Source organism: Eupeodes corollae, chromosome 2 (genome assembly GCF_945859685.1).
Source record: "Eupeodes corollae chromosome 2, idEupCoro1.1, whole genome shotgun sequence".
NCBI classification, from domain to species: Eukaryota; Metazoa; Arthropoda; class Insecta; order Diptera; family Syrphidae; genus Eupeodes; species Eupeodes corollae.
In genome coordinates, this window is record NC_079148.1 from 99,943,274 (window position 1) to 99,955,875 (window position 12,602).

At 33.1% G+C, this 12,602-nt stretch overlaps 1 protein-coding gene across 5 annotated transcripts in view; it reads left to right on the forward strand.

The window, feature by feature from the left end:
* Positions 1-12,602, forward strand: part of LOC129947342 (protein furry) — a 137,760-nt gene that overhangs the window by 108,750 nt on the left and 16,408 nt on the right. For all 5 annotated transcript variants that reach the window (XM_056057865.1, XM_056057863.1, XM_056057867.1 and 2 more), the window contains 10 exons: positions 877-1,012; positions 1,115-1,257; positions 1,350-1,515; positions 1,598-1,721; positions 7,442-7,714; positions 7,777-8,319; positions 8,381-8,505; positions 8,565-8,780; positions 8,853-9,359; positions 9,830-10,372. In XM_056057865.1, the coding sequence (XP_055913840.1) occupies positions 877-1,012; positions 1,115-1,257; positions 1,350-1,515; positions 1,598-1,721; positions 7,442-7,714; positions 7,777-8,319; positions 8,381-8,505; positions 8,565-8,780; positions 8,853-9,359; positions 9,830-10,372 (2,776 nt within the window). The remainder of the gene's footprint in view (positions 1-876; positions 1,013-1,114; positions 1,258-1,349; positions 1,516-1,597; positions 1,722-7,441; positions 7,715-7,776; positions 8,320-8,380; positions 8,506-8,564; positions 8,781-8,852; positions 9,360-9,829; positions 10,373-12,602) is intronic.

Genomic DNA, 12,602 nt, shown 5'->3' on the forward strand with positions numbered 1-12,602 from the left:
GACTTTTAAACACCCCGTCAAGGTCCACCTTTCGGGGTGCTTCTAAAACAAAGATTTTGATACTTAGTTCTTATTTAAAAGCCGAAAAAATGCATAAAATATATCAAAAAGCGTTGTTACCATCTGCTAAGCAATGGTATATCAAGAAAATGAAAGATGGATCCTTGAAGAGGACAACGATCCAAAACATCGGAGTCGAGCGTGTAGCGAGTGGAAGGCGCAAAATGGAGTTCTCACTTTAGATTGGCTATCTCACTATCTCAGTCACCGGATACAAATCCCATAGAAAATGTGTAGGTTCTGATGGAAATGCAGCTTCGCAGACGCAAGCCATGTAATTTAGATCAACTTTCTCGACAAATTCGGAAAATTTGGAGGTCTTTTCCGGTAGAATATGCAGAAAAACTAGTAGAAAGTATGCCCCAACGATGCCAGGCCGTAATTGACAATGCAAGAGATTGGACTTGCTACTGAGAGATTTGCATTGAGTATTGACGACAAAATTATCAATAAATTTGCGAATTTTCGAAAAATCAACTGTTTTTATTATTTAACAGCGACCACGCTCTTATGTAACAGACTGTATCCTTTATCCCTTGCGATATTCTAAAACGAAATATGATTTATTGCCATAAATAAACAAGTTGTCAACACAATGATGGTGCAAAATCAACACTCCAATACAAATATTTTTTTTTATTGAAAACTGTATCTGAAGCTTTTCCATTTAAATATTGAGGGAATAAAAGAGTTCCTTTTCGAATTTTCCAGCTCTTTGTCCTTGAAAATATTAAATCTACGTAGTTTAATAGTTCATTAGAAGTTGATGATGAAACTTGTTCCCGTATATTAATATTTTCACAATGTCCTTTATAGAACTTGCAAATCAGACAGCGGAATTCGTGTCTTCACTCAGTCCAGCCGCCCACCAAGGGGAGCAGATAAAATTCGCGCAGCATCTGGTCCTTCCATAATGCCACGCCCGGAAGATATTCTAATCAACGATCCAGAGGTAAAAATACAAAAAAAGAACCTGATACGAAAACCAACCCCTTTTTTACTCCTTTTTATTATTATTTTTTTTTTTTTAATGAAAAATTATTATACCTTTCAGTTGAGACAAGAGGAAAATGTTGAACTACGTTCGGAAGTACCTGCAGCACCGCATCCTCTTCCCATGCCTGAGTATGGTGGTTACTTTGCACCACTTACCCAATTCCTGCCAGACGTCAGTTTGCCAATAAGTGGTTTTCATCGGTAAGTGTGCACATTTTATAAACGACCCAATTAAGCCTCCTTATGAAATGTTCTTCAATCTTTATTTAAATTTAAATTACAAAAAAAAAAAGATGTAACGTTGCTGTTATGCTGCTGGCGGACATTGTGGTTGATGGAATCCCAGGCGTGGATTGGACTCTTCATTTGCCTCTGATGTTGCATATTTTATTTTTAGGACTCGACCATAATCGTGTTATTGTACGCGAACATTGCAAACAATTGTGCATTAACTTATTGGTAAGTCAATTCTTTTAGTTTATTTTGTTAATTTAGATAATTAAATATTGGATATTATGAAATATTGTATTTTTTCAAACAGATTGTATTAGCAGAGCATAATGACCACTTGACAGTAGCTAGAATATTGTTAAATAGTGAAACTTCAAAGCTGGAACTTGGATTATCTGGACCGTCATTGCCTGTAATAAGCAATAATTTTACAGGTAACTATAAGCTTCTGTTCTAAAAATGTTTAAAAAAAGTATTTACTAAGTTAAAATGAGTGATATCTTAAAGTTAATACAAATATAAGCGTTTATTTGAAGACGAAAATATGTCAAAGACCTGTAAATGTTATTTTAGCATCTTAAGTCATGTTGAAAAATGAATGGAAAAGTTGGACTTCAAGTTAAAAAAATAGAACATACATAATATTTTATTAAATTCGACAACCTCTCGCATTATACTTTTCTGATTTTTTTGATGCCCTTGCTTTGAATCGATCTTTGTAATGACTTCAAGTCAGATACCAAAGTTTACGCCTGTGTACGTCACAAAACTCAAACTCACCACCCCAAAAATTATTTCTAACGTATTTTTTGTTACCATGAATGCATGGAATTCAAGGTTTAGAAAACTGTGGTGTAAAAACTACAAATAATGAGAACGAGGTATTGAAAAGTAAAAGAGGCTGGGATACACTGATAACTTCCCATCCTGTCTGACGATTTGTCTTGCTTTAAAAGTTTGTAGGTTTTCGTGTTTTGTTAAAAAAGTTGTCAATTGAATTATTCTAAAAAAATTTAAAATTAATGATAGTATTCTGCATATTTTTGCTAACGAGATTTTTTAGTCGTTAACCAATTTTTACCAATTTCATTTCTTCAAAGTTTTTATTTCTTTTATAAACAAATAACAATTGGACGAATAAAATTAATTTGAAGTAAATATCTTCTATTGTTCACGTGATATCGAGAACCGAATATAATTTTTACCAAATGTCCGAACAGTTTTTTGTAGATTTTATTTTTTATGATAAAACGGACTTTGGATTTTTATCAAAAATTCACTGAATGTTGAAAACAATATTTTATGTGAGATAAAATAAGTTTTAAACGGATATTTTAAATTTTTGAAAAGACATTTGAGTCGAAAATCAATTTCTACGAACTTTTAGAAATGTTTTTTTTAGGTTTTTATTTTTTGTTAAAAAAAACTTTCTATTCGATTTTTCAAACAAATTTATCGAATGTTCAAAAAAATATTTCTCATAAGATACATTTTTTAATAACTTTTGTTAATTATTTTGTAGGTTTTTATTTTTTTTTGTAAAAAACCTGTCAATTCGATTTTTCTCAAAAAGGTGCTCAATTGTGACAACAATATTTTTCGAAAAATAAAATTAGTTCTAACTCAATGTCTCAAAGTTTTGAAAAATTATTTGAGTCGAAAATCAATTTTTACCAACTTTGAGTAATGGTTTTTAAGGTTTTTATTTTTTATAAAAATAACTGTCTCTTTGATTTTTCTCAAAATTTTACCAGATGTTAAAAACGTTCTTCGTTGCACAAAATTGTTTTAGAGAAAAAATCATTTTTTTTCGTAAAATTTTCGAAGTGACAATATTTTTTCAGTTTGTTTGATTTATAAAAAATACGTTAATTGTTCAAAAAATATACTTGTTTGGTATCAAGTTACATCTCTAGCGTTATTAGTTATTTAGGGCAAACCAAAATGTTCACGTTTTTTTAAACTGCTATGGTAAGAAAACCTCCCAAGCAATTTTCTTTGTTTTTTCTGCCTTATTATCTGCATAACAACATTTATTTGAAGTCGATATCTCTTCTGATTCTTGAGCTATGGACGGCGAAAAAAACGTAGGACCTTGAAACTACGAGAAATGTCAAAATTTTCAATTCGCCAAACCGGACGCATGTCCTTTTTTTAAAATTGTCCATGATTAATTGGCAAAATTTCACTCTGTATTTTCTCGATACCTTCAAGAATTTATCTTATCCATCTTATTTTAAACATGATCAAACAGAAAAAAAACTAAAGGTGTTTAATCACAGGGTCTCGTGACCAATTGTGGCCTCCTCCTCGGGTAAGAGACTTTTCTTGCAAAACTGCGAATTTTAAATGCAAAATGTTCACAATTTTTGTATAGTAAATGTTAATAACTTGAAAAAATACAGCTGCCTAAATACCGGGCTATTCAATACTAAGCCTCTGATACCCTATGTATTTGAAGTTTGCTATCGCCGTTTTTATGCAAAGTTATGGTACTAAGAACCGGGACTTTGATAACAAAGGTTACTGTAACCCTGGTATGCCCTAGACAGTAGAAAACATTCGATAAAATGTATTATTTAAGAAAAAAATTTCGACTCTAACCGTTTAAATATAAAAATGAGAGTATGTTTTCACAATAATGTTTTCCATATCAATTGGAAGCAAATCGGCAGCGGTTTTAATCGCATTGTGAATAATGTATGCCGAGCAACCTACACGAATTATCGATATTTTTAATTCTTTATTTAGTCTACGAAAAACATGGTTCCTTCCACTTTGTGATAAGCCACCAAAATCTATCTAGCAGCTTTGCCCTTCTTAAAATTTGCAAAATGGACGCACTTATTATTTCTGAAGTTTCGCCAGGTAATGATACTAAATCCAAACGCCGTACTTTTAGAGCCTTTTTGTCGGCAAAAATATCGTACCAATGTGGGAAAAAGCATTATGTCTTTATAAGACATAACTGACTTTTTATTCCTCTTGGTGCTGTTTTGTGGCAAATGGGTATAGCACATCAGTTACGATAGCCTCGCATTTGATTCGGGCACAGGCAAATTTTGAGTTGAAAAGCTTTGCAATATTTTGGAAGTGCAATATATCGACCTGAACCTCTGATTATGGCAAATCGTATGAAAGGCCATGACGGCTTCTGAAGTTGCCAATTTGTTTCATTTTCACCGAATTGAGAGTTTCGACAAAAAAGTCTCGAGTTTTCTCGTTCCTATCGTCCCCTCGACTTTCAACCTATGTTTAATGTTTCTCGGATTTTATGTGTCAGGTTATATTATGTTTTCCTCCAGAAGCTATGGAAAATTCGCCGCCACAAATTATGCATCTAAAAAAACAATTTTTCAACTTTAAGAAAGAGTATTTTGTTTGCATCTCCGCAGTGAATTTGCACTCTCTTTTTGTTTTTTTATTTGCCCTTGATGTTGACGCCAAGCTTAATAAACAAAAAACAATTTGTAATTTCAATAATTCCTACTTCATCACGTAATTTTAAGAAAAAATACTTACTTGAATACAGAAAACACTGTAAAAGAGAGAGACATTCCATTTGTTTTGACATTGGGTAGGTTCAGGCAACATAAGGAACTTCATTTGCAGTCAAATTCATTATTTGAACGTAAGTTCTGACCAAGGCAACTAGTTAGTTTCCAAGAGTCATCCACTTCAAATTCAGAACTATATCTCACAAACCTCTACTTTAAGTTCATTGTACAAAAACTACCAAAAATATTATTGTCTACAAAACACTTTTCAGGCAAGCTATAAGTCCGTCACGATTTGTATTTTGCATTGTAAAGAAATATTACTTATTTCTTTTCCAAATTGACAACATACTCTTTTACAGAAAACATTAAATGAAGTTGCGCAGAAAATAATTAAACCATAGAGAAAAAAAGTTCAGCTTTCAGTTGAATGAAAAAACATAATCAAATGTCATTTTGAAAGAAGTAGACTTGACTTGATAGTTATGTAGGTTTTTCTTGCCTTACTTTCCAATCAACTTTCCATTAAAGTTGCCTTAATTGGAAGGTAATTTTTTGGCAGCTGGCCAATCAGATACTAGAAACTTGCCTAACTTTAAAGTCCCTTATGTCGCTTGAACCTGCCCATTGACAGCAACGTCTGATCAAGATAAAAATTATAAAGCAAGTTTTACATGTGCACTATTAAGAGAGCTCTTTAAACATGTTACGAAGAGTGTGCATGTGATGCATTTGGACTACTTTCGTAATTTTTTTAAATTTGCGAAACAAATCTGAAAATGAATGACATTTTGCGGGACAGTTTATTACGTAGGACGGACATGTAAAATACGGACGGTAGGTCACTATACAAATCACGCAAAAATATACATACATTTCTTGAATACCACTCAAATATTTAATCTTCAAACGGTACAAATTTTTTTTCTCATTGGATATCGAATTTTGGAATACTTATTTAAAATATAATATACAAAAATCGACCATGAAACAACGATAACAAATTTTGAACTACCATATACTAGGTTTCTGAAACTAACCCAAACAAAACAACCAATTGAACATCAGCCAACAACATTAGCAACTTTTAGAAAGCTATTAGGAGTTCGTTAGACTAGTAAATCTCTTCTTAAAATATGTTAGCCTAAACAAATAAAAACTGACACAAAAAAAAACTGTTGATGGTACATTTTTTGAGAAGTATTTTTTGTCGGTCCGTTTTTTGCCATTTGTTTGTTTTTATTAATATCCTTATACCTTGGTAACATTTCCCTCCCAGTCTACACGACAGTCAGTGTCTCAGTCAGAGTGTTCTCCTGATGAAAGTTGATAATCTTAGCCAGATTCAAATTTAGCTTAAGTATATGGAAATAGAAACATTGACGTAATAAAATATTCTCCTTTCCTTACACAAAATCATTTGCCTTCGGTGAGTAAAACACTATGTGGTGTGCTTTTTACAGCAGTTCATCATATATGCAGTCCTTTGAAGTTGTTTAAAGACCATACACTTAAGTGTTTTGAATTTAAATGCAAATTTAAACCTTGTTTACATATTCGAACATGATCTAATAAACCAATTTAAATCCAATTTTGATTTTCAATTGTTTTCCAGAATTTTAAAAACTTAAGGGACCCAATTTTTCTATCTTAGCTATCAAAGCAATAAATATAAATAAAACCAAGCTTTAAATAGGTACATAAGTTCAACTAACTCCTATTTAATTGGTCATTGAAAAATTGGCCACCCACTTTGGTAATATTTTAAAGTCTTTTTAAGCTAGCTTACTGAATTTCAACCTTTCTCGTCATACATCCCGTCAATGACTTAAAACAACTCTGACGTCCTTCATCCGTTCGTATTTTTTTCTCATGATATTACTTTGTTTTAAATTCCTTTGTTAGTTTTTACTTTTATTGTATCGTTCCTTTGTTTCAAAAGTACACATTAAAGTGAAACTCTTGGTACTTTGCTGCTTTGCTGATGCTACTTTTTTGTTGTTGTTCTCAATAATTGAGCGCCAAGGGTTGTTTATCGATTGTGAGTTTCAACTTTATGAATAAATTTACATCACAAATGTGTCGTCCAATTTTGTCCTTCTATCCTCCTCCTCCTCCGCCCTCTCAAGCACAAGAGACAAGATATTCTTGTTATCAATTTATACAAAACTTGTCTATAATTTGAATCGATGCGATGTCACCAAACAGCCAGTAGCTATAACTTTCTCTTTATTGAGAAAATATTTATCATCATGTCATTGCGTCATTTAATTTCGCGATAAATGTATATAAAATATGTGTCCTTACATACACATAATTCTCTGAAATACATGAATACATAAATTTGAAATTGAAATCGTTCCCTTTTTCAAACTTCCGGGCATCTTTAACAGTTAAATAGAATTAGAAGTTTTAAACAATATTATTTAGATAAAGATACACATCATAATGTAGTATATTGGATTCTAAAATACCTACCATAAGTTTTTTAACTTAACTTTAAAACTTTTCAAACAACAAAACTTTTCCAAATACCAAGGTCGACAGCAGATTCCTCAACATAGCGAAAAGAGAAGACAAAGTTTTATATTTGTTTTCTTCTTCCTTGGGTTTTTATTTTTTTATTTTCACAATATTTCTCCTTCATTTTTATTTAGAAACAAATCAAGAGTTCGATAGCTATCTATTTGGTCCTTGTAATATTCCAAATGCAACAGTTCATCAGAGTTCAAACAATTCGACACAACCTCTACAAATAAACCCCAACACTTCTGAGAACTCGGAAGTTCCCCTTATCATCACCGATGAAAATGCACCACCTCAACCAGGGCCGACAATGCCCATTGCACATGTAATAAAAAGTTTACTTAAGTTTTTATCTCAAGAAAGTTGTCAGCCGTTGTGGAACTATGAAGATATAAATGCAAAAGGTATAACCTATAAAAAATAAATATTAAATTCCGTACTATAAGTTGTTTTTGTTTGAATATAGTTTGGTCCATTAAGTCAGCTGAGCAATTGACATCGTTCTTGAGGCATATGGTCAAAGTATTTGCAGATAGCTATCCACAAGCGCGAATAGCTGAGCGGTGGGCACAAACTGCCTTGCAACTTGGATTAAGCTGTTCATCCCGACACTATGCAGGAAGATGTTTGCAAATTTTCCGCGCTCTTAATGTTCCAATTAACTCTCGTATGCTTTCGGATATACTTTCGCGTTTGGTGGAAACTGTAGCCGAACAGGGAGAAGACATGCAGGGCTATGTAACGGAGCTGTTGCTCACCCTTGAAGCTGCAGTTGATAGTCTCGACTCAGATTTCAGGCCTTTGGATGTCATGAAAGATATATTTAAGAGCACACCAAATCTTAACAACAAAGATGGTGGTCCGAATTCGGTTCTTGCTGGAAAAAAGTCGCCATCTGGAGCTACACCTCAATCACCGAACTTCTCGATGCCAAGTCACGCACGCAGCACAAGCTACTCTGTGTCTTATTGTACTCGCAAGACAACCAACTCTCCATGTGACAAACAAGGTTGGTAATTAATTTAATGTTGTTTATTTAAAGCTCTTTCATTTTATATTTTACATGCTAGTTGAACTTCGAAACCGAGGAGCATCGGGTATTGACATCGAGCGAAATGTTTCAAAATTCGGCTCTGCCCTTTCCCGTTCACGAAGTGCACAAAGTTTGAAAATGCTTGGAGACACTGCAACTCAGGTTTGATTAAGTTTTTGATTAAATGAATGTATATTAACTATAAGATTCATGCCTTTTAGGATGACAAGATGACTATACTAGCACAACTCTTCTGGTTGTCGGTTTCGTTGCTAGAGAGCGACTATGAACATGAATTCCTTTTGGCCTTGCGACTTTTGACTCGTGTCTTGCATCGGCTTCCCCTCGACAGACCAGATGCCAGAGATAAAGTTGAAAAGCTTCAACAGCAATTAAAATGGACAGGTTATCCCGGAGTTCATGCCCTTTTACTTAAAGTACAAAACACACAAAATATATTTTAATTTATTGTATTCTCAAATGATAATATTGACTTTTTATCAAAACAGGGTTGCACACACACAACAACCTACGAACCCACCATTACCCTGTTGGCCCAACTTCCGCCACTCTTAAATCTGCCAGTTTGTGATCCCACCCAGAGTTGTGCTTTTCCCATGAACGTTATCTCTCTATTACCCTATATGCTACTTCATTACGAGGATGCTAACGAAATTTGTATTCGAAGTGCAGAAAATATTGCTCAAGTTTCGTCGGAGCTTGGAGCCAAACTAGAGAATCTAGGAACAGTCATGACTTTGTATAGTAGAAAAACATTTTGTAAAGAGTCATTCCAATGGACGAAGTGTGTTGTAAAGTATCTATATGATACTTATGCACATATGGGATTGCATATGTTGGCTTTTCTCATTGAAGTTCTCGAAAAAGGTCCTCAGCAAATTCAAGTGCCAGTGCTAAATGTAATACATTGTATGTTACATCATGTGGATCTTTCTGCTCCCCAGGCGCAAACAATAAATGCTGATTTATTAAGAGCAATTGGTAAATATCTTGATGTAAGTATATACGTAAAGTAAAAGTAAACTAATATATTTTATTTTAAATGTTGTAATACTTTGAAAGCTTAATGTTGAGGTGTAAATCTTGTCCGAAATGTAAAGAGAACAAATGGTTAATGGAATGAAGTTTTATTTGAAGTAATTTTAGAGAGAAAATCGATATGAAACTTAGCTATAAAAACATTTGGGGCAAGTGAAGTAAAAACATTTAATTAGACTTTTAAAAGACTTTTAGAAGTTAACAATATTGTAGCCCTTCTATTTTAGAACCATAGCAAAGAGAAAAATGTAGGAGAAGGTTAACAATCTTAGTGACATACATTGTTTAATTTCTTTCAATTTCGTTCAATGGAGAATGAGCAATAATAATATAAGTTTTGGGCCAAAAAGAAGTTAAGCTTTCAAAGTGCAAGATGTCTTATTATAATGAAATATATTTTAACTAATTTGGTTTTATTTTCTTCTAGACGGCCAATTGGAAAGAATCATTAAAAATACTAAAACTCATCGTGACACGGAGTTCAAGTTTACAAGTTGTTCCACCTACAGAAGGTGCAAGTCCTGGATTATCATTTAGTTTCTATGGAGCTTATCCGGACTCGGAAATGTTTTGCAAAAAAGAACTCGCTGGCCGAACAATGGAATTTACATTCGATGTATCACAAACTCCGCTCATCGGAAGGAGAATCCTCTTAAAGTCAGACGAGCCATCAATATCATCACATGCTACGTCTTCAAGTCTTATTAATAATACATCATCGGTTATGTCAGCACAACAGCAACAGCAGCAACAACAACAACAAAATAAAAATGGACAAGGCAACTATTCACATTTGCCTCATGTTGGTACACCGAATTCCCCAAGGCGAAGTGCAAGTTTGTCACCTGCAGACTCAGCACCATTAAGTGGATGGAAGCGACCATGGATGTCACAGGGTCGAGTTCGTGAGTGCTTGGTTAATCTGCTCACGACATGTGGCCAAAGAGTTGGTCTTCCCAAGAGTCCTTCGGTAAGTCAATATTTGTCTATAATAATTTTAATCCCCTAACTACCACCACCGAACGCATAGAACATTCTAGGAATGCCAATGCAAGAATCCTCTGTCCCTTATTTTGCTATTTGCTATTTTATATCAAATATCCCTATAATATCATCCGCGTGCATGTCCTCGCTCTTCTCGTATCTCCCTTATCCATAAGTGAGAAAACGAGTCACTCTTTCAACATCCTTTTTTTAACCTTAAATTGTTGATAGAGATATTTTTATTTTCTCATTTCGTTTCATGCTCGTCCTTTCCTCCCCCAAAAATAAAATAAACAAAATAAAAAAAATATAATAAATATCTTTAGGATGATTTCATTAACTCTATATGCTCCAAGGTAATAATCCAAGTATCTCATCTTTCATTTTGTTACTTTTACTTTCATTGTAGTGTATAGCTATAGTTAGCTAACTAGGAACAGTGTGTTCGTTGATTTTGTTTTTATTTTTTTGTTTATGTTTTTGTTCCGTTTTGTGTGGCTCTGGGGGTGTGGGGTGGTGTAGTGTATATGTTTGAACGTATTTTTATGAAAACATCCTTCATATTTTGATTCTTGTTGTGTGTCCTTGAAAGGACAGTAGTAAACTTGTATCTACAATTTCAATATGTAAGACTTTCATTCAGAACATTCATTCAACTCGCTTCGTTTATTTTTTATTTGGAGTCTTTGTTTTCAAAAAAAGAAAACAAAAAGGAATTCACAATAAAAATATAATATATGACATTGAAATTGAAACTTAAGACAAATAAAGACTTGCCTTCGGGCTGTAATTTTGTCTGTTTCTGTTTCTGATGATGACGATAATGAAAATGGACAAAGAGTTTAAGTTCACTGAAAAGCATTAAGTCAAGACGTTAGTTGTTTTTTTCCATGATTTGTTTGAGTTAAAGCTTAAATTCAGATACGTAAATTTGACTGTTCAACGTCGATAAAGTGTTTTCTTATTTTTTGTTATTATTGTTGAACTTAAACACACTTGTGGCAAATTATTTATTGAGTTAGGAATATAAAGGGTGCAAATAACTATTTGTAGCTACAATTTCAAAAAATGTTCAAGGATATACAACACAGTAGAGCACATCACATCGGCACATGGTGTCACATAATGTGCCTTATTGCTTTTATATTCTGTATAATAATTACTCTTTTTATATTAAAAGTGGTAAACGACTATGGGGAAACAATATGCAGGGTATCTTTATGAGTTTTTAAAGAAGGACATGTGCTTCAATATTAATGAAAAAGATGATGCTTTTAGGTATTGATATTAAGATTAAAATAACTACTAGGTCACATTTACTTGCTGTGTAAAATCATGTTATGAATTTTTCTTAGATAAATGTGGTGCAGCAAAATAAAAATACTTCGAAAACTCCCAACTTATGAAATCATTCTATTTTATTTTGTTCATTGAACTCATCTGCTTTAGAATATATTTTAATTTTGGACAACCAACCAATAATGTCCAAGTTAAAAAGTTAAAAAAAAAATCAAAAGGATGTTTATAAATAAATAAAATTAGGTGGCGCAGCAGTTCCTAGAGAACTAGGGCCTAGTGACTTACAACTCTCAACCATTCCTGTGTGCGAGTAATTGCAGGGATGGAGGGGACCTACAGTTTATGTGCCGTATCCGAACGTCTAATTTGAGAAAGCACCTTTCATGACAAAAATTACTCTTGGAGTGCATGTCATTTCCTAGCAAGGGGCAGTACCTGTGAAAAAAACTTTAGGTGGCACAGGCCATAATTTCTTTAAATTGTTCTTGGTTAAAATACAAAATTAAATAATTAAAAACATAATTAAAATCAATTATTTCAGATTCCGTGTTTAGAAAAACTACACAACGGAATACAAATATTCCAGACTCAAATGGAACGATAGGAAACTGCCTTTAGTCTGAGTTCAGAAAATTCTTATTCCATGGTGAAGTATTCCTAAGCACGGGAGCTGCAATAACTAATTACATACATCGTATTTTCTTTATAAATACGTATGTTTTAAAGATATTCTTCCCTCATTATTTGTGATTGGAGCCTACAAACAATACTTAGTTTTTATAGAATCTTTTATACTTAAGGTCTCACTAGCTTGAGACACATTGCGCTTCCCAGGAAAGTAGAATTTCTAAAGGGAATCCAATAATTTTTTATTTGGAAATAAAGGAATAAGGGTTGTAATTAATGGCATAGAGAGC